This window comes from Protopterus annectens, chromosome 1.part1 (genome assembly GCF_019279795.1).
Source record: "Protopterus annectens isolate FY-2018-M chromosome 1.part1, PAN1.0, whole genome shotgun sequence".
Lineage (NCBI taxonomy): Eukaryota > Metazoa > Chordata > Ceratodontiformes > Protopteridae > Protopterus > Protopterus annectens.
Window position 1 is genome coordinate 923737538 of NC_056726.1, and position 23423 is coordinate 923760960.

The window sequence follows — 23423 nt, forward strand, 5'->3', positions numbered from 1 at the left end:
CTCAGGGTCTCTCCTAGATCAGCCACTGTGTTCTGCTCTGAGAAGACGCATGTTACCTGGAGAAAAATGCTGTGTTAGTTGGATAAGTCCCAGGTAATCAAGGCTCGCCTGCATAGGGGCTAAGATCTTGCCCCCCCCTATTTGTTTAAGTATGACATCACAGTAGTACTATCTGTGATTGTGAATAATGTGCTTAGAGTCCAAAGTTGTTTTAGAGCTTTGACTGCATTGATGAGATACATCATTTCTTGGAGTCTTCTTTGTATTTGTGCTATGGTTACCAAATTTCCTGTACTTTTTGTCTTGGGAGAAGTCTTCCCAAACAAGGTTGGAAACATGAATGACCCCATTCTGACTAGGTTGTGCATACTGACTTTAGGTACCACTGAATATTCTTCATGCAAATTATTGCATAAGGAGTCATCAAAATGGATAATGCCATGAAACCCAGAGCCCTTAGAAATTCCCTTGCTTTACTCATTTTTTTAAAGACTGGGGAAATAAAAGATCATAGGTCTGCACCTCTTCTAGTGAAAGAAAGGGAGTCATTAAGGAAGTGTTCAAGACACATCACAGAAAAAATAATAATATGTAGACCGAATTAAGGATGCCATTTTAGGTTCCAGTTGATGAAGAAGATTCTCTGTAATTTCTAAGGTTGTTAGAATTCCTGACTGAATGGAGCTGAAATCAGGCAACTATCCAGGAAAGGAAATGTATATACCTTAAACCTGAAGTAAAGTATTACTGAATAAATGTAGGTGGTGAAAACTATTAAAGCAGTAGAGTCCAAAAGGTAAAGAAGCAAACTGATGGTGCAATTTCAAGTATAGAATCTTTAAAAAATATAAGGTATGTAATTCTAGAGAAAGAGAATGTGGAAATTCACATCTTTTAAGTTGAGATTGACCTATACAGCTTTTAGAGAGAGAAGAATAAATAATGTCTGAAGTGTTGACGTTTTTAATCTTGGAACTGCTATGAAGGTGTTTTGCCTGGAAAGATTTAGAATACATCTCTAAGACTCCTCTTTTTTTGATAAGAAAAAAGTCTTGGATAAAATCGTTTGCCATGTTGATCTCTAGAAAAAGATTCTATGACACCTTGATGAATAAAATCTTGAATGAATGGAGGAATCAGATGATGTTGATCAGTGCAGGAATGCAGGGAAGGATGATCACTGGAGTTAGCAACCATTTTTGTGATATTTAGTACCCAAGAGCCTTTTGTGTGGCTTCCCATAATGGAAAAAAAACAAAAAACTCCCATGCATTTTTGAGGCAGACCATGGGGAGGAATAGGAAGGGGGGGTCTTGGGAAGGATAGTCAGAAATTGTTTCTTTGAGAACTTGATATTCATTAGACCATCTTTTAGAGCTGCCTTGTCATTCTGACACTTTTCAGATGTTTGTTGTCTGGACTTGGATGGCTTATATAAGAAGTTGCTATATTAACAGCATAGTTCCCTTGGAAATAAGGAACTGGAAGGAAGAAGAGCTGTTAAACACCATACATTAGCCTCTAAATTTTCAAACAGTATCTCTCTCTCTCTCTATTTGGATCTAAGATTGTTGCATGAAATTACATTTCCACGAAATGTAAATGGCCAAACACACTTTAGTGAAAGTGCTTTTCAACGAAAAAGCACTTTCGCTAAAGTGTGCAAAAAAAAAAAAAAAAGAAAAGAAAATTGAAAAAAAAATCCCACATTACTCACATTTTTGCAGGGGGGCAAGCTGCCCTGCACCTCCCTACTTTTATATTCTCAATCCAAGGTCACACTACAGTGGGAAAAAGGGAATATTCCCTTATCCCCACTGTTCTACGATCTCAGCAACAGCCATTTCCCCAAGTTTGTGTCCCTTTTTTAGCACACTGATCTCAAAAGTGCTTTTTCGATGAAAAGCACTTTCGCGAAAGTGCGCTCGGCCGTTTCATGTGTGGTGAAATGGCGATTTGATAAACAGTACGGATCCCATATACATATATATATATATATATATATATATATATATATATATATATATATATATATACCAAACAGTAAGTATATATATATATATATATGTATATATATATATTTATATATATGTATATATATATATATATATATATATATATATATATATATATATATATATATATATATATATATATATATATATATATATATATATATGTATATATATATATATATATATATATATATATATATGTGTGTGTATATATAGACACACACACACACACACACACACACATATATATATATATATATATATATATATATATATATATATAGATTTACTTGATAACGTTGTGTTATCAAAACATCGAGTATCTCAACAGTGAGACCATAACGTTACACTACCACAACACCTAAATCTTATAACAGCGACTTACAAATGTTGGAAACAACACACCATAACACTGGAAACTTAGAATGTCGAATATGGTTAGGCAGATGTCACACTGCACTGCTCCCATTTGTGTTATGCAACTAAACCTCCAAACATCCCATATAAGTTGCCCACATACAAACAGCATCCGTAATAAGCCATGTTGCAGCATCTCATAAAAGGACAACATCCATAGTGGCAAACTAAATCTGCAACATACCTTTCATTTTCATCCTCTAAAATAAAGTACACCCATGCAGTAAAACAACAAGTAGTGAAATACCAAATTAAAAGTAAGTAAAACATGTAACAGTGCACACCATTTCGCCTTCATGAGTCCATGCTACAGCTTTAGTAAAGTTGCCAGAGCCTTTAGAAAGTTTGCTGCAGTATAGGTTTGTTTGTTTTGCAAGACGGACTAAAACTGTGAGTGTGTTTGCAGCAATTTGCATTTCTTTGGTGACAGAGTACACCCTGCAGCCATGCCCACTTGCACTTCCTCCACCCTATCCTGCTGTCTTGCTAATGTTGTCAATAGTACTAACAAATCTCTTGCCCTAGAGCCCATAATACACTTTAACCATCTATGTCATACCTTGATACTGTGTCCTAGGTAAACACAACACATATAGAGCAGAGATATTCCAGAAGTGAAATGGGAACAGAGGCGGGAATCTAGCAAATGTTGTCCTTCTGGTACTAAACTTCCTAGCCTTCCCAAGTAAATACCAGTTGCTGAAGTATTTTATGAGTTCCTTCACTTCTGTGAGAAAGACATCCCTGAAGGCATTGAACACCGGTATAAGTTCCTCGTCCTCACGAAATGCTAGTGCCACCAGATTCTTAACTGCTACTTAAAATCTTTGTGAGCTGTTGTATAGGGGAGACAAACCCAATGCCTGTACTTTCTGCCACACATTCTGGCCAAAATGGAAGAAGTAGCCTTTGCATGTCAAACCACTGACATTTAGTCTCAAACTCTTGATCGCCACAACCTCAAAGTCACATATCATACCTTACACTAGGTTCAAAGTGGTATTCATTGAGCAAATGGAATAGACAGTGCCACATAATGTTGTATGTTTTAATTGACTTCTTGGACATGAGGCAGTACACCAATGGAACTGTTTTGGTGTACCAACCATATTTAACCAAGCCATGTATACTTTACAACTGTCTGCACATTATGCCCTTATAGACATATGTACCTTCAATCAGCCAAATGGTGGCACGGCTGAGATCATATAGGTTGCTAACAGTGGTAAACACCAGTACAGTAATATAGTCGGCCATATCTATAACCCGTTTCTCAATGAACATGCCATCCTTCAGTGGGAACCTAGCAAGGTCTACAGTTTCCAATGTGATATGTGTATATGACTAGGGCATGCTCTGCTTCCTTCATGCCCTACACACTTGCTGTAAAAGGGCTTTATGGTTAGGCAGACTGGCAACATAGTCTAGGGATGTGGATGCCATAACATCATCCACGATCAGGCATGGAGTATCCCTAGAAAGCATTGCCTTGTGTTTTAGCTTAGTGCACATAAGATATATCTCCATCTCCACCAGATTGTCGGTGTGACTATGGACCACCAATTTACAGAGCTCTTCACCATCGGACAATGGTACTGTCACTGCCCTGCCTTTGTATTTATCGGCATGCTTGTACTTGCAGCACCAGCATTTCTTACAATTAGCAGTTCTCTCAAGACTGTACACAAAGCCATCTATTATTAATAGATCCTTACCCTTTTGTGATTTAGTCATAGGGTATAGATTGCCTAACACTCTGAGACTGTGGTGTGTGCCATGTTTTTGGTATTGTATACAATGTCTTAAAGTGATACGGTCACTTTTAAGTGTGTAGGTGTACCGCACAATGATAAATGCTGGGCTACACAGTGTTTAGGTTTACTATATCTGGTGTGTTGTTCCATTATCTCCAGCCTGGGATTACTGCTGTTTTTTCTTAATCTGCTGATGGTTTATTATAGGTACAATACATTTACAACAAAAAAATGGAGCATTACGGCATATTAACATCTGTACACATAAGTCTTTTATCCCTAAGTTTCATTGTTGGGCTATGCAACGTTCTAAGTTTCTGATGTTATGGTGTGTTGCTTCCAAAGTTCTGTGAGTTGCTGGTATGGGTTTTACATGTTGTGATAGTCTGATGTTATGGTGTCGATGTTGCGATACTCAGTGTTTTGATAACACAATGTTATCAAGTAGATATATATATATACATATATATATATGTATATATATATATATATATATATATATATATATATATATATATATAAAACAAAATATAATATATATATATATATATATCTATATATATCTATTCTCTCTCTCTTGCTCTCTCTCTCTCTCTCTCTATATATATATATATATATATATATATATATATATATATATATATACACACACACACACATATAGAGATACATACATACACACACATACACACACACACACACACACACACACACATGTGTATATATATATATATATATATATATATATATATATATATATATATATATATGTATATAGATCTAGGACGTTTGCTCGACTGAGCAAACGACCAAAATCCAAATGTTTGTGCATAGTTACGCGAAAGTGCTTTTCACCGAAGAGGCACTTTCGCAAAAGTATGACTGTTGCTGAGGCTGTACTATGGTGCGGGTAAAAGAAGTTTCCCTTTTCCCCACTGTAGTGTGGTCTCGTTGGGAGAATATTAAAGTAGGTCGTTAAAGTGTGTTCGGGTTTTATGGATTCTGACTTTTGCTCAGTCGAGCAAACATCCTAGATCCATATATATATATATATATATATATATATATATATATATATATATATATATATATATATATATATATATATATATATATATATATATATATATATATATATATATATATATATATATATATATATATATATATATATATATATATATATATATGGGTCAACTTTCTTTAAACGAAATTACGTTTAACCGAATTTGACTTACCCAACCCCACTTCTCTGAAGTTGCATTCCACTGAATGCACAGACTGACAAAATCCTTTATCTGTGAAAGGAACCACATGGCCACCATGGGAATTAACCTAAACGGAACAAAAGTAAACCCCCCCCACACCACTCCTACTTAAATATGCCAACTCCGAGATCGCACTACACTGAAGAGTTCACCATGGTGGCCAAGAGGTACTTTTCACAGGGAAAAGATTTCAGCAGTCTGTGCATTCAATGGAATGCAACTTTGGAGAAGTGGGTTCGGATAAGTCAAATTCAGTTAAACATAATTTTGTTTAAAGACAGTCGACCCATATATATATATATATATATATATATATATATATATATATATATATATATATATATATATATATATATATATATATACACACACACACACACACACATCAGGAGAGACATACACACACACGTACACATGTATACATATTACATCGATATATATATATATATATATATATATATATATATATATATATATATATATATACACGCCGGAACATCGACAGGGAAATCGCGAGCCCCAGAAGATCGACAGCGCAGAAGACCGACGCGACGGGACCTAGAAGATCGACAAGCAGAAGACCGACCCGACGGATGAAAGCACCGACGCTGAGGATGCCGAAATGGGAAAAGGCTGTGTAAGTATGCGGTAGTGACGGACGTTAGGTCAGTATAAGGTAAGTGTGGATAGGGGCGGGATAAGTGAGTTAGGGGTAGGGAGCGGGTCAGGTAAGTGTGCGGTAGTGATTGTGTTTGGGTTAGGGGCGGGATAAGTGAGTTAGGGTTAGGGAGCGGGTCAGGTAAGTGTGCGGTAGTGATTGTGTTTGGGTTAGGGGATAAGTGAGTTAGGGTTAGGGGCCCGGGTCAGGTAAGTGTGCGGTAGTGACGGACCTTAGGGTTAGGGTTTGGGTTAGGGTTGTAGGTAGTTGTGTATGTGAGGTTTAGTGTGGGTTTGTAGGGATTTTGGTGTGCTTGTGTTGTGTATGTGTTTTTTGGACGGGGAATGTGTTTTGTTTGTTGATTGTGGTGTGTGAAGTGTATGAGGTTTCGTGTTTGTGTACCGTCGGTTATTTCGTTGTCGGGCATGTGGGATTTCGTGTTTTTGTACTGTCGGTTATGTGGTTTCGGTGATTGCGTTGTCGGTGTTTTGGTGTTTCGTTTATGTGAGGTAGAACCATATATATATATATATATATACATATATAGGTTCATAGGTTCACAGGTTCATACTAGGCTATCTGCCCTAGGGCATTTATAAGCCTAGCAAGAGTGTGTTTGGCTTTCGCCATCCATTTTAAATTCATTTTGCTATGCCCTTTTTCGAGGTTAGTATACTGTGCCTCTGTCTAACAGTGACACAGAAGTGATACCCGGGGTAAACCTACAATCTCCCATCCACTCATCAAGATTTCTCTTGAAGAGAGTCAATGAGGGACTCTGCCTAACCTGGACTGGGATTTTATTCCAGAGTGAAGGGAGCCTCTGGGTTATGAATCTGTCCCTCCAGCATGTCCTATTTATTTCAGTGCTGAGGTTCAAGTCTCTCGAGCGCGTAGCTCGATGCGATTTGGATTTTTTGAGGTGCAGCATGTCCATTCATTCCGGGTTGGACATGGCTTTATACGTCAGGCACAGATCGCCTCTGAGCAGGCAGTATGCCACTGAGTAGAGCTGGAGATTCTTTAACCAGGCAGCATATGGCATCTGTTTGAGCCCTTTGATCCTCTTGGTGAGGTACTTTTGGGGTCTTTCCAGTTGCTGCAGGTGTCTGGTAAGGTACATCCCAAAAGGGGCATTGTACTCAATTATGGGCCTGATGAGGGATGAGTAAAGAGGCACGATGACCTCCCCTGATCTAGATGTGAATCCCTTCATGATTAGTTGGGCTATATAAAATGTTTTTCTAACCCCTTTGGCCACGTGGTTGTCAAATGAGAGATTGCTATCAACTTGGGTCCCCAGGTCCCTAATTAATTCTTTTGTACTTAATGGATTACCACCTATGTGGCAATTTGTGGGCACTTTGTTTTTGCCAAAGAGGATGACTATACACTTTTTGGCCTTTAGCTTGAGGCCATGGCTCTGGCACCATTTGTCTGTTTCTATGAGGCCCTTTTGGAGGATGCTTGTGTTGGCTGGAGAGTCTATTATGGCACCCAGTTTGCAGTCATCTGCGAACTTGGTCAGCCACAGTCCTTCCGTGTTGGCCTGTACCTCCGAGAAATATATACCGAACAAGAGAGGTCCCAGGACTGAGCCTTGTGGGACACCACTTGTAACTGGTTTAGAGTCTGACATGGCTCCAGCAATTCTAACCATGTGGGTTCTGTCCTTGAGCCAGTTTGCAACCCATCTAGTGGCATAGAGGTTTATATTTAAGCTGGTGAGCTTATCTATAATGCCCGAGTGGGATATTGTATCAAAGGCTTTTGCGAGGTCCAGGTAGGCTGTGTGGACCACCATCCCCTCGTCAATGGCCTTGGTGACTGTTTCAAAGAAATCAACCAGGTTTAAGAGGCAGGATCTGCCCTTAGCAAAGCCGAACTGGGTAGGATCCAGTGTCTGTAGGTCCCCAATATCTTTGTTTATGAGGTCCTTGATGATCCTTTCCATAGCTTTGCAGACCAAGCTAGTCAGGCTTATGGGGCAATAGTCTCCAGGATCCATTGAGGCACCATCTTTGTGGAGAGGGACCACTGTTGCTGTACGCCACTTTTTGGGTACATATCCTGTAGTAAGGCTGAGATTGAACAGTAGTTTTACGTTTGGGTTTAGCTCTTCTTGGAGTTCATGTAGGATGCAGCCCAGGACACTGTCTGGTCCCATTGATGCTATGTTTTTTGCTTTGGAGAAGGCGGCTCTTACCTGAGCATCTGAGATGTCAGGGGGGCAGAACTCTACTGGGATAGATATTTGCCCTTTTGGTGGGGAGGTGGGGGGGTTTGCGCTGAACCTGTCAGCTAGAATGTTGGCAATGTCTGTGGGTTCTGTGTATTTTTTGCCATTTTGGACTAATTCTGAGCATATCTGGGAATTCCTGCTCAGGTTCCTAACATAACTAAAGAAAGCCTTGTGATTATCCTTAGTGTCCTGTGCAATTTTTCTCTCGAAGCTGGCCTTAGACGATTTTATGAGGGCCCATAGTTTTTTGCTAATACTGATCAGAGATGCCTTCCCTTTTTGGGATTTTGCTCTGTCATGTAGTAGCTTCCTCCTTCTATTGTATAGTTTGTTTATGGCTGGGGTCCTTCAGACAGGACATCTGCCTTTGGAGGATTGGGTTTTGGTTTTATTTGGGATTGCATGATCCATGCATTCCTGAAGGTGTTCATAGAATGCGTTTATAAAGGATTCTGCAGTCTGGGCCGTATTTTCCACCGGCCCAGGGGGTTTTGAAGGATTCCACCTCGGTTTTGAGGAGTGTGAAATTTGCTTTAGACAGGCAGCTCACCGTGGCCTTCTCCTTGTTCAGCCTGGTGAGCAGGACGTCAGTGTGCCTGAAGTTTTTCACTGTAGTTTTCTGGGCAGGGGGTGTGGTCAGGATGTGAATATTCAGTGAGGTTAGTTTATGGTCTGATCTTACCAGTGAGGGTTACACTTCTGGTTTGGAGCATAGAGTCCCCATGTTGGTGATGATCAGGTCCAGTATGTTTTCCCCTCTTGTGGGAGTGGTAACAAGTTGTTCCATAGCATTTGACTTTATAAATTCTAGCTACCTTTGGGCTAGGGTGTTGGAGCTAGAGTAATGCTCCCAGTCTATGTTCGGGTAGTTGAAGTCGCCCAATATAATGGTGTTTGGAGAGACCTTCATATTTTCCAGTGTTCTTAGGAAGGCTGAGTGGGGTTCCTGGGTTTGGGCAGGTGGTCTGTAGCAGGCTATAAACTGGAAGGCAGTTTTACCCACTGTTAGTTGCACATGGATAGTCTCTGATGCTTCATGCTGTGCCATCAACCTGGAGGTGTGGGTATCTTTGATGAATATTGATACTCCCCCTCCTTTTGTGGTTCGGTCCAAGCTTTGGGGCCGAAAAGCATGGTATGAGGTATAACCTGGTAGTGCTGGGGTGCTCTCGGGAGCCTTGAACCAGGTTTCTGTTACTGCACAGATATCGATGTTCTCCATGCTAAGAAGAGTTTCGAGTGCGTGCATCTTGAGGTTTAGACTTCTGGCGCTGAGTATCATTACTCTTAGTTTCTTATCCCTTGTGATACCTATGGAGGTGGGTTTGTCTTTTGAGCCTTGCCTAAAAAAGGCACTATGGGGTTAGCAAGAGCCTTTGCCAATATCCAAAATCCCAGGGGTGACAGGTGCAAGCCATCCCTAGCGAAGCATCATGGCTTGTTGAGCATGTCATCCCAGCCTGACAGGCATTGGATCCCCTTTGAATGATACCAATACTTAAGCCAATTGTTGAAATTGATCATCTTGTCTTCATATTGTGGCATCATTCTTGGTGAGGGTAAGATGCTACTCAAGGTCAGGGTCATACCGGCCTGGGCTACATGCTCAGAGAGCTCCTCTATGTCTCTTTTCATGTAGTCCAGGGAGGTACATCTCAGGTCATTCACACAAGCATGGACAATGATTGAGTCATATTTGTACTTGCCTTGGAGTGACCTGAGTGCTTGTGTTATGTGGCGGATCCTAGCGCCCGACAGGCAGCTCACCGTGGCCTTCTCCTTGTTCAGCCTGGTGAGCGGGACGTCAGTGTGCCTGACGATAGAGTCACCTATTACAAGTGTATCAGGTGTGTTGTTTAGCCTTAAGGGCTGTGACTGTTCAGCACACTGGCTTTGTGAGCTATGAGACAGTGAGACATTGAGGGGGTTGGGAGGGTGGCCTAATGGTTAATGTGTTTGCCTTACAAACACAAAGTGCAGGGTTCAAGTCTCCCAAGGGATAATTGACTAGGCTTAAAATGGCTTACAAGGGCAGTTAGCCTAGTACTAATCTATGAACCTATGTGTTGCACATGTTTTGTTTTGGGGTAGCGTTTGCTTGGGTGTCTGCTTTGGAGGTCTCTGCTGCTTAGGCAGATTTTTATTTAGAGCCTCCGAGTATGTTTTTGTGTGTTTATGTGTTTGGTTTGCTGTCGTGGTAGGTCTATGTGAGACTGGAATTGTAGTGAGTGTGGTTTCCTTCTCCTCCTGACTGGTTACGCCAGTACTGAGTTGAGAGAGCTTAGCCTCCAGTTTGGCTATATGGTTGCATCTCTCACATGTGTTGGAATTTCTTGGGAGGAGGAGAAGGTTGTCTGTGTACATGAGGCAGTTGTAACATTGCCTCAAGATTCCCAGATTCACCAGTTGGACCGGAGAGGAAATCTACAACAAGGTTCCTTTTGAAGAGGGCCAAGCAGGCACACTGATTGACAAGTATGGGCAGTCTATTCCAGAGTATGGGGAGTCTCTGGGTCAGGAATCTATCCATCCAGCATGTGTTGTTCATTGTGATGACAAGGTTTAGATCCCTGGAGCATGTGGCTGTGAAGGATTGGGATTTCTTTAAGTGGAGCATGTCCAACAGCTCAGGGTTTGACATGGCCTTGTATGTTAAGCAGAGATCGCCTCTGAGTAGACGATATGTCAGAGAGTATACCTGGAGTTTTTTTTAGATGGTCAGCATAGGGCATCTGCTTTAGGCTTGTGATTCTTTTAGTGAGGTATTTCTGCAGCCTTTCCAGCTGTTGCAGATGTCTTGTGGTCTAGGGTCAATAACCTAGTAACAACCTATGAACCTATGTATACACACATATATTTTTATATATTTATAATATATATTTTATATATATATATATATATATATATATATATATATATATATATATATATCTATCTATATATATATATATATATATATATATATATATATATATATATATATATATAGATAGTTAGGGATCTAATTTGGAAGCCTGAACTTCAAAACTTAGAATTTCATATGTTTAAGATCATAGCACTGAAGTTTTGAAAGTTTGAAACTTCAATAAAAAAAAAAAATGTGTTTTACATTTTTGCAGGGGGGGGGGCATTGCACCCTCGCAACCTTTGTTAATTAAATATACCAACTCCGAGATCAAACTACAGTGAAGAGAAAGGTAAATTTCCCTTTATGAGAGAGAGAGAGAGAGAGAGAGATAAGGGTGCATTTACACATTTTGCTTTAATATCTTCAGGAGGAGATTATTGTCTTAACCAGGCATGCCTGTCCATAGTAATACCAATGGTAGTTGCTGTAGAAACAGTATCCGTGCCATTAATTACTTGTGATATAGAATTACAAAATGTTTAGGAGGTTAAATTTAAGATCAGAATCAGGAATGCTAGCAATAGTTTGTCTTATAGTGGCTAAAATGGCCAGTGGAAATTTTGACATGTGAGTCTGACATATGATGGCTCTGAAACAGATGGTGGCTGAGCTATATGCCTTTTTACCATATCTTTCTAGGCCAGTGCTTTGTCATTAGAAACAGTTTAAAAGAGAGAAAAGTCCTAATTCCTTTGTTAGTACCAAGAAAAATGACAGCTAGATCAGCTATAGGATTTTTATAAAAGTATAAGAGAGTCAGAAGCCAACCTTTTAGGGACTGGAGGTTATGAGTTATAGTAAGCAGCCAAAAAGATACCATTTAATTCAACTGTCACCAGGGAGATGGCAACCAGCTTAGGGGTATTGATGCTCAATACTTTGCAATATATTTTCTAAGAGTTAGACCATCCTGCCCTCACATTCAGAATAGCCTTTCATTTGGCAAAAGAGGGTCCAAAAGAAACTCTTCACTAGAAGAATCAGAGGCTAACATATCATGTACATCTTATTCAAATCTTGAGGGGAATGGGATTTTTTTATATTTATTTTTATTTAATTACACTTTTTGACTGGGTTAGTCCTTCTAAGGTAAGTCATCACTTTTCAGGGGAGAGCTGAAGTGGTATTCATAGGAGCTAGGGCAAATTTTGCCAGGGCACAAGGGAACTTCCCATACTCTTTTCAGTAAGTGCCATGGGACCTAATACATCCACCTGGACTGCCACCAACTTAGGCAGACATGGTCTCCAAAAGATGGGAGACTCAGGAATACATTTGAGAGGCTAGATTTAGTCTTCCATCTTCTAAGTCAGAAAAGTCTTGTCCCTCTCATGAAAATTAGTCCTTTTTCCTTTTCAAATGAGTAGAAGCTGAATATGATGATGATGGTTGACTAGGCTGAAAAGTCTGAAGTACTTTGAAATGTCACTGGGTAAAACAAAACCAGTCATTTTGACTAGATTTCTGACTAGAAAGTGGAGTAAAGGATAGAGAAATCGGTTTTGTTTTCTTTGTATGTTTATGTGGAATATCCAGATATATGGTCTTCCAGGAAGAAATGACAGTTCTGACTTCCATAACTGAGCCCTGGACATTGTCATGAACAAAGAGCTGGTAAATCCCTCCTAGGCCCTCCATCAAAATTAGTCTCAGTTCTTGTTCTTGGCTAACTCAGCTATATGGTCAGACTTTACGGAGGTGCTGAGATACTTGTCTATAACAGCTTTTAAAGGGGCTGCATTGCTGACCCCAGGAGAAACTGACAGATATCCCAGGGCTACTAAGCCACCTTGCCAAAGTCACTCATCTCAGGCCAACTGAGAAAAATGAAATGTCTAGTTAAAATCAAGCAACTCTCTGTATTTATTTATTTATGTATTTGGAATTTGTTTACTGGGTAGTCTGACTGGATCTACAGAACACGTTTTCAGCAGAGGCCCAGGGAGAAAAGCTCCATATACAGTACAATGCAGATACAGTATAATTCAATACAGTACAAATGACATTAGAAATACTATACAAAAATAGGTTGAAAGAACATAAACTATGCTACAAGATATTACAATAAGTACAACACATCTAGACAATTCTATAGAGTTAAAACATTATATACAATAATAGTCACTCTCACCATATACATAGCCTATGAGTAGATACTGTCCAAAAATAGTACTTAGGTAGTGCATTGTATGACACTGACTATTATAGTACATGATAAAATAGAATGCTGGTTTCAGTTAGGAAAATAATAGCCATTAAGTTAGTGATGCAGAAAGACAGTGAGGGAGATAAGAAGTATAGAGGCATTACAGTCTGAGCAGTACCTTCAGGATATGGTATTGAAACAGAGAAGGAGTTAAGAGAGCCTTAGCTTCTTGTAGACTATGAGGGAGTGAAATGTGACAGAAGAGGAGGATGAGGCCAATGTGGAAGAAGATATATATTTTTCTCTTTTTTTGACTGAGGGAGTCCATTGAAAGATGAATCAGATGATGGCATGGCAGTGCGAGCTAACATGTGGAAACTTCTGATTTCATGAAAAATTTTAAGAGTATTTAGTCTACTACACATGGTCTTAGGAGTGAACTGCTAGTGCATGTCATAAAGTTTTACTTTGTGTTCAGCCCCTAAGAATAACAAACAACAGAGGTAGGAGGCTTTCTAAAGAATATGACTCAGAGTCACACATTCTTTTTTTGCAGACAGAAATAAGAAAAATTTCTCACAAAAAGATATTGAAAGAAGAAGGGTCCTCAAAACAGTACTTATCTGTCTGAGGTTCTGTGATGAAGCCAATCATAATGATTGGTTAGATGCTATAGTGAAAGCAGTCTGCATATGTGGACTAGTAGCAAGAATGTTCTGAGTTTTGGCAGATTTATACATCTCCTTTATAGCAGTGCATCCACTCTTGCTAAGGGCAAATGCAAAGTGCATGAAGAAAGAGCCTGAGGTTTGCAGACTGGCCAGAAGTGCAGTGTATCCTGGCAGATAAGAGGCAGGTAAGTCCCATTTGAGAAGAATTCTGCCACAGTAATCGTATGAAGAACATCCTCATATCTCCACTGGAGAGGTATAATCGGGTAGGACAATGCTCTCCCTCCTCCTACAGAGAGAGAGTTGCCAGTGGCATTGCATTCGCCAACCCCAAGTCACGTGACACCCCATTTGTTACTCAGACAAAAGCTGACAATACCTCTGACTAGAGCTATTCCTTTGTGATTGGGATGATATTCCTTTCCACAGTGAAAATAATTAGAAAACCACAAAAAGAAACTGAATATACTGCAAGCTTTATTTTTGGATTAATTCCATTGCATTTTAACTGCTGACACACATGTATAAGACGTGGACATTAATAAAGGAAGCCTTGTAGCTAATGGACTGCATTTCTTAACCAGACTGAGCATGACTGAGGATTAGCATTTCCCACTCTTCTTGATCAGTACCATTGTTTTGGTGTGCAGCATCTCCACTTATAGTTATTACAGGTAGTTTTGTAGTCTTCATTTTGCTTGCAAGGATACTTTGTGCAGCGTCCACCATTGTTTATGCAGTATTTTGTGTCTCGATACTTTTGAAATGCACCTAAATGAAAACAGTAAAAATTATAATTTCTTTATGGTACTTTAAGATTATGAGTTATTAACACAAATTACTTTTAATTACAATGTCTTTTTTCTACTTGCTTATACTTAGCTGATGATTACTATTTTTCCCTATTTCTACCACAGGTATGTAGCAGACCTACATGGTGAGCAAGTTACCCATGTTTACTAGCATCTACTGGTAGTATATGTTGTCTTCTCTGATGCTGTTCCTGAGGTCATTTTACCTGTCATAAAAGTTAAATTCTTCACTGTAATTATTTAGTCTAAAGAAACAAATGCAGAACTGAACTTCACATAAGGTAAGCTTTGCACAGATTTCTGTTTACTGTTACTATAGACATTGTTCTTAACCTTTGTCAAGCTGATGAATATCAAAGAGTTTTACTGCACATTTGTGAGCAACCTGACATTAGAATTTGCAGGAGACAAATTTTGTGTAGAAACTATAACAAGGCCAGTTAGCACTGAATCAAGACTTGGAAATGGATCTCAGAAAGAAAAATAAGAGATAATAAGGAATGGCAAAATGCACCAAGTATCATGGAAGTGCTCCATGCTGAAGTTGCAAAGTTTTATTAAACGTCTTTCACCACTGTTAAACTTTGATTTCATGCCTGAAAGGTGAATCTTGGCATCTATGTCAAGAACATACAAAGCTGGCTGTGGTCAGAGACCCAATAATACATCTTTCTATTGAATGGGTCTTCATTTCCTCCATTTATTGCAAGTTACAGTAAATAAAAAGTGCAGAAGTAAGAAAGATAGCAGACAAAAAAAGTGCTCCTCTGCAGCGCTAATAGCTTTAAAAGCCATCAAATACTTCACTCTGTCAGTAATTTTTGTAAGTGTGGCTGAGCAAAGCATCTGACAGGTTTTAAAAGCTGTTTTAATTTTGTTGCTGTTCTTTACCAAATGCCACTGTCTGCTGTTATTCCCTAGCATGAGGCAGGTTCTTAGCAGTGCTTAGGTGTCCTTAACAAGCTTTTTTTAACTGTACTAATCACTGTTCAGATCAGATCTTTCATTAGGAATCCCCTTAATAAGTTTATCTTTTTCCCACTTTTGGAATGCATTTGCAGTGCTCCATACACTACAAGTTGGTTATGATTGGAGACTTCAGCAGAATCCTCTATATTATGTACAGTATAACTGTAAACACATATGATATTGTTACTTCATTCAGTTGTTGTTCTTGCTGTGTAATTGATATTTCTACAACTAACGCAGGCCAAGATTCATTGATAAGATATATATTATGCATCATGGATTTGCATGAGAATTGGCCACAGTCCGGCTTTCATCTATAGTTTTTCTTCAAACAAGCAAGAGAAAAGGTGTGGAATTATCCACATAAAAACATACAAATAAAACTGTGTTAGGAAATGAGGTCCTAAAAATATAGAGATATATGTGAGGTGAACATAGTAACTATTCATAGTTTTATCTGAATGAAACTGTGCACTTCTATGTGACTGACTATAAAACATAAAGCACACTGAAAATCTCTGTACTGTAGATATCCAGAATGCTTGGTACAGCAGGAGTGATTGTGAAGCAACACAGATTAGCTATGAGCACCTTTGCTTAATGCTGGTGTGTGAGTGATGACACTTGATACTAAAGATAATATTATTGTCTGTGGATGACATACCATTATTTCACCAACCACAAAATAATAGAAAACTTTACAGTAGATCTGGACATTGTGCAAGCCTTGATAGATATGCTACTCACACACAGAATGTGTAGTAATATTTGGCTTTCCCATACTCATAGAGATCAAACTATGTATAGCTCTTCTTTTCTATTTACATGGATCTTTCAAGGTTTAACTGGGGACATGGTTATTTCACAGGTTTATGTCTCTAGAATACTCAAAAGGTTTCTTATAGTTACTCTGCTACAAGCCAAAGAGAATATATGATTTCCAAGCATACCACAGGAGAAAGAGACAGAGAGAGAGAAAGAGAGAGAGAGAGCGGTGGAGATAACACGTTGTCTTTCTTTTACAACATTAGTTTAATCTTGAGGTACCCTATGAGTGCTATAGATTGCTGATATACAGCAATAAAGGCACTACCTTCCTTTTGGCAACATAAGATTGTGAACATGAAGGGTCTCATTCCATGAAGTGCCAGGTAGTGTCTGATAAGCATGGGATCATAACCAGTATCCGCAGACAGCACCCAAGCCATTTGCATAGTTGACATACATGGCAGACATCTCAGGTGTATCACAGTTTCTTGTATACTGACATCCATAGGGTCATCTAGTTAGTAAGTGCAGGCAGGGTAGTTAATGTTAATGTATATGGCTATAAATATGCTGGGTAAAAATGTATTGAACATATCCTCTTGATACTCTGTTGAAGGCAGTGCTGGATATCCCCTGGATCCATGGCTGATTATGACAGCAGAAAGCCTTCATACCTTGATTGAACTCCAGAATAACACAGCGTATACATAAATACACAATACCGTAGAATGTGTTCAATCTTCTCAAACTCTGCGTCCAGTGTTTTGGCATGTCTGCTAAGAAACTCCAATATGAGCCTGCTCTGAGTATGGTGTGTGCTACACAGTATGATGATGAGAAGAGAGGATGGGCAACCCAAAGATACTGGTGTTATCAGGCTGTTCACACAGATAATCAGCATGGACGGTGCATCAATACCATCATCCAGAGATAGTGAGGCAGGACAGCAACAACCTGCAGTCACACAAGCACCCCAAGCCAGTGTCCAGCAAGTTACACATCAGCAGAAATGAAGTAGCAACAGCTAGTCGCTGCCTATTGTGCCTGATAAGAACACAAAGATAGTATAGTGGCAAACTAAACAAACATGATGCATGCAGTGTTAATATAACTTAAGCTGGTCAGCGTGTGGTCAATCCACACTGTGTACTATACATTCTCATATACAATACACAGGAGGTTGAGTAGAGTAGATCACAGACATCACCTTATTCACAGATGACTAGGGATACAGTGACAAATGGCTGTCAAAACACACTGTGCGAGGGGGCCATATCAATGAAGGCAAAGATGGTGCACTGAAGCTGATGGATACTCCATGAAAAAAAATTACACCGGTAATGGGCTGGAGTGCCACTATGTAACTGTGCCCAGCTACGCCTTTCTTTGTTGCTGTATGAATTGGCAATCCTCCCCATCCCACCCTATCCCACTGCAAGATGATCTGCAATTGCAATTGCAACACCATGCCATAAAAGAAGTCTGCTGAGGATTTATCCTGACAATGAAGGATAGGTGTTGTGGCCACCCACAATGAGAAACGGCAGAAAATTTCTCAAGTGAGGACTATGTAAGCTGCGACGATGTAAGGTATTACCGTCTGTCCCAAGGAGAATAGGGCAGTGTATGTGTAATATATGCCAGCATAATTAGCTGGCATTTTGTAAATAATTTTATATTGTTTGACTATTACACTGACTTGTACAGATGCTTATGTTAGAAATGTATTAACAATGTTATTATTAACTCATTAAATGTTTATGTTCAAACAAAGATTTCTGAAAGTAAAGAGTAGAGGTTTTTGAAAGTGTTCTGTAATTTTCAAATGCTGCAACAGATCTTAGCAAAGCTCTGAGTGTGTATTGTACCAGAGTCAGGGGATCAAACTTGATGTAATTACATGACCAGCACCAAGAGGATGGAACTCACACAGTAGCTTGTTTTGTTTTCTTTGGAATCTAATATGAAAGATTTTTGTCAGTTATCACAGTTAGTTAAGTTCAGCTCAATCTGTTGGAAGCTCATCTCCTTTCCTTGTGGAAGTAAGCAGCTTAGCATCCATATTGTGCATTGCTGTATTAACTATTTTAGCTAGGGAACAGTTATTCTTTAGACAGGAAAAACAGTGAGATTAATTAAGTAGTATTTTTCTGCATCTGTTTAAATCTGTCCAACTGTGTTATTTGTTTCTCCTATGAAAGAAATTCTTGTGTTTATTGTACTTTGATATTTAGCATTCTCATGTTTTCAATTTTAGTATGTATTGTTAAACATTGTTATACTGTTCATTGTGGCTGGTGTTTTAGAGAGTACTTTTAACATCTTGAGAGAACTTGTGCTTATTTTAGTGATGCCTTGGCAACTCTGGAAAGCAGCTTTGCTTACGTTCTATCATTTATGCTAGTATTGATTTTACTCTGTATAACTGAATACCCTTGTAAGGGCTTGAGAGCAGTTGATGGTGGCAGTGAGGTTACCTTACAGTCAGGCCAGAAGGGGTACATATAGTAATTCTGTACTAGCCTTTCCCAGGAGTTTGTGTGTGTTGTGTGTGTGTGTGTGTGTGTGTGTGTGTGTGTGTGTGTGTGTGTGTGTGTGTGTGTGTGTGTGTGTGTGAAAATCAGATATCCAGGTGTGGGTCTGTCAGCTACTTGGAAATGAGGCAGAGTGCTCCAAAATGAGTCTTGTTTGGGATTTGGAGAGACAGAGAGTCCAGTCCCAGGTTTGGTACATGTTCCCTGTGTGCTCTTGGGGGACATCTTATTTGATACAGAGAGAAGCATCTTAAAATACTGTATAAATTAATTCCTGGTTTTAGTGACTATGTCTCACCAGGGTCAGTGATGAGGACTGAGGCCCCTTGATTACTGTCCCAGGGTAGAGAGGGGTCTGTCACATATTAGTGTCAGAGCAGTGGGATATTAATTGAACTTCAGTAGCCTGTGGGCAGTTGTCACTGATGGTGTGTGTACTCTCAACAACCACAATTTTTATTTATTTATTTATTTATTTATGTTTGTTAACTGGGTATTGTCCAGCTGGGCCAGTAGCCCATTTTCAGTGAAGAGCCGGGGAGATAAGCTTCAGACAAATTATCAAATTTTAAACAAGATTATAAGCAGAACAATTACTTAGAACATAGTAGTTAATTTAGCCTAATAAAACAGTACATTAGTTAAATGTAACATTACATTAATACAATATTCATAAAACAAATAGTTCTAGTTACCTATTATAGCAACTTACAGCAGTATAAATGAGTTTATGAGAACTCCACTAGGAAACAGCTGTAGTTGTTTGATGTGAAAGATAGTACAGGGTTGAGATTATCCAGGTGAAGTACAGGATCAAAGCCATTTGCTGGTGAAATATTCTTTTAGGCTTTTTTTGAAAGAAGAGGTGTTTGTATTATTTTGGATGCCCTGAGGTAGATTGTTCCAGACTTTGGCTGTTTTATTGGAGTAGAGGGAATCACCATGATAGCTGTGCGACGGGGTAATTTTTAGCAGTCACTTGCCAGAGGATCTAAGGGACCTGCAGTTAATATTGGTTTGGATCAGGTTAGAGAGGGCAGGGCAGTTATTGGGGTTGTGGAAGTCTTTGTGGGCAAAGGTAAGTTGGTTTAGAGTTAACAGGTTGGGAAGTTCCAGCCAGTTGAGGTGCTGGAGAGTAGAGCAATGATGTGATTTGTCGGGGGTGACTGGCTGCAAATTTAGCTATTTTTTTGTAGCAGGATTCTAGATTATTAAGGTCAGTCTTGCATAGGTTGGTGAAAATATGTGAACAATAGAGTAGGATACATAGTAAGTGCTCTAGCAGTGGCTAGTCTGGCTTCGTGAGTGAGGTAGGGTTTGGCCATTTTCACAACAGCACATGTATAACATATGCCAGCATACTTAGCTGGAGTTTTATAAATGATTTTGTGTCATTTGACTATCACAACTAGTACAGATGCTTGTGTTAAAATGGATCAACAGTGTTAATGTCTTAAGAGTTTCTGTGCTTACTTTAGTGATGCCTTGGCCAGTCTGAAAAGCCTGGCTGCTTTGATTACACTTGACCATTTATGTTAGTATTGATTTTACTCAGTATAAGTGGATAACCTTGTAAGAGCCTGACAGCAGTTGACTGGTGACAGTGAACTTACCTTATAGTTTGTGCAAAAGGGCTACAGCTAATAAATCTGTACCAGCCTTTCCCAGGAGTAAGTGTGTGTGTGTGTGTGTGTGTGTGTGTGTGTGTGTGTGTGTGTGTGTGTGTGTGTGTGTGTGTGTGTGTGTGTGTGTGTGTGTGTGTGTGTGTGTGTGTGAAAATAAAATACCCTTTTGTGGGTGTGTCAGTTACTTGAAAATGGGACATGGTGCTCCAAAGTGAGTCTTGTTTGAGATCTGGAAAGACAGACTCCAGTCCCAATGGAACCTGTTCCCAGTGTGCTCTCCATGGAAACTGTGTTTGATGCAGAGAGTTGCATTTGAAAATATTGTGCAAATCCATTACTGTTTTAGTGACAGTCTCTCACTGGTGTCAGTGGTGAGGATTGAGGTTCTTGGCCAAAGGTAAAGACAGGGTGTCACATAAGCTGTAATCACCTCTCCTACTGGCTACACCTAGTATGTAGCCTACCTGACCTGTACAGCACTACTGACATGGGAGCAATGGTGACATCATAAATGTTCCATATGTAGGTGGAGACCGAAGTTGTGTGTGCCATCAAACACCTTATGAGACCAATCAATACTGTTTTCCTGGACTGCATGGTCTCATGAATGTTAGAGAACAGACAGATCAGCTATGTGCTACACTTGTTTGCAGCAGATTGTGTCTGCATAATACACCGGCACATATAATTTCCTGATTTTTACTAAGTGCTGCCTCCATGTCAGAGTACACCTGTGACAGACAATGTTAATGCACACTATGGTCATGCTGCCCAGTGGCAGGCCTGGCATCTTCAGATTCAATGTACTTATTTGTTGCTGCAGCCACAGGTGGAGCATCACTGTGCTTAGATCCATTGGTTACATCTCCCCCACAAGGGATGGTAATCACTCTGACTGTATGACCTTATATATCATCTGTGGGTGAGGCACACATTCACCCTATACTGTGGGTGGTTGCACTGTCAGGATGGAGACAGACAGTGCCACTGCTTCATCAGACTGTGACTCTTGTGTCTCTTTCACCCCTCTGGGACCTGGATTTGATTTCCTGGCTCTGGGGAGTAGAAATATGGTGGTGGCAGCTATTTGTTTCTAATAGGTACATCTGCAGAGATGCACAGTATTTGCTAATGCTGGATTTACAACAGTAATGATCAACATCTTAACATCAAGCACACTAAACAATAATCTATAAAGGATTGGGAAAAAAATCACAAAATGAGTTTTGCAGTTGGATAAGCCCCCCCCCCGCCCCTGCATCCCCTCACACTCTCTGCTAATTTATATATACCAAATAATAGTTTTCACTACTGTGTGGAAAATGGCTTAGTCTTTAGTCCCTCACCTAACGTTAACATCCAAAGTCTAAACAACAAAACGTCTGAACTTCACGCATGGTTGGCCCAGCACAAACCTCACATGCTGGCCCAATCGGAAACATGGCTAAAACCCCATATCAATCCCTCTGAATTTTTCCCACCTCAATACAGCATCTATAGGTCTGAAAGGGCACCCAAAAAATATGGTGGGGTGTCTGTCTTGTACTCTGTTTCACTGACGCTAACACCCATAAACATTATCTTGCCTAGTTTCTCCCCTGCTTAACTACTGCTCCTAGACTGCCACGATAATAACTATAGGAAGGTTGCTATTGCCTCTGTCTATATCCGCCCAGGTAAAAACCTCCCTATCCTTGAACATATACTCTCCTGGATAAACGCCTCCATTGCCTATGAAACCATCATTCTTGGAGATGTTAATATAGATTGGAACTCCCTTAGTGGTGACTCACCCCAACATTTCATAAACTGGTATTGATTCTCACAACTGATCACTACCCCTACCCACTACAGTAAAAATGCTACTGGTTCCACAACTGACTGGATTTTTACCAACTCTCCAAACAACTAATGTAACCCTTCTACCTTCCCTGACTCTATTAGTGACCATTCTCCCATCTCTATCATAAGGCACTCTCCTCATCTTTCTCTTAGCCCCATCTCTACTGAGATTGTAGGAAAATGACTAACTTTTACCCTGCAACCTTTAACTATAGACTCTCTGCCATCAACTGGTCTTTTCTAAAAACTCTCCCGCTCAGTGATGCTGTTCGTAATTTCAGCCAAATTTTCCTTGATGTCCTAAACTCTCTCTTGCTCCAACTCGCAAAATCAGAATCAAATGTAATTTCACACCCTGGCTTTCCAAAGCTACTCATGCTTTGATGCATGAAAGAGATGCTCTATGTAAAATGGTAAACCACTAAAACTACCACATTTCTCCAAGGTTATTAGCAACTCAGAAATCATGTAAAAAACATATTATTTTGGATAAAAAACAATATTTCCCTAAATTTCAAAACTCTCTCCCAAATGACCCTAAAAAATTCTGGAGTGCTATCAACTCCCTGTTGCTCCACACTGGTTCTCCTACCATCCCTATCCCTTTCCCCTATCATACTACCTTTGAAACTGCAGACTTACTCAACAAACACTTTATAGACAGCATCTCTAAACTCCTACCTTCTGATAACCCTGCTCATCCCAACTCTTCTGTGACACCCTCACCTCCCCCTAAACCTCTATGCTCCTCAGTCTCTCAGCCTTTTACCTTGTGACCTCTTTCTACTAAATAT

General features: G+C 39.6%; 1 protein-coding gene across 1 annotated transcript in view; it reads right to left on the bottom strand.

Annotated features, from left to right (window-relative positions):
* Positions 1 to 14538: 14538 nt before the first annotated feature.
* LOC122807955 (gallinacin-13-like) overlaps positions 14539 to 23423 on the bottom strand; it is a 36435-nt gene continuing 27550 nt past the window's right edge. The window contains exon 2 of the mRNA XM_044078990.1: positions 14539 to 14850. Coding sequence (XP_043934925.1) covers positions 14705 to 14850 — 146 coding nt within the window. The 3' untranslated portion in view covers positions 14539 to 14704. The remainder of the gene's footprint in view (positions 14851 to 23423) is intronic.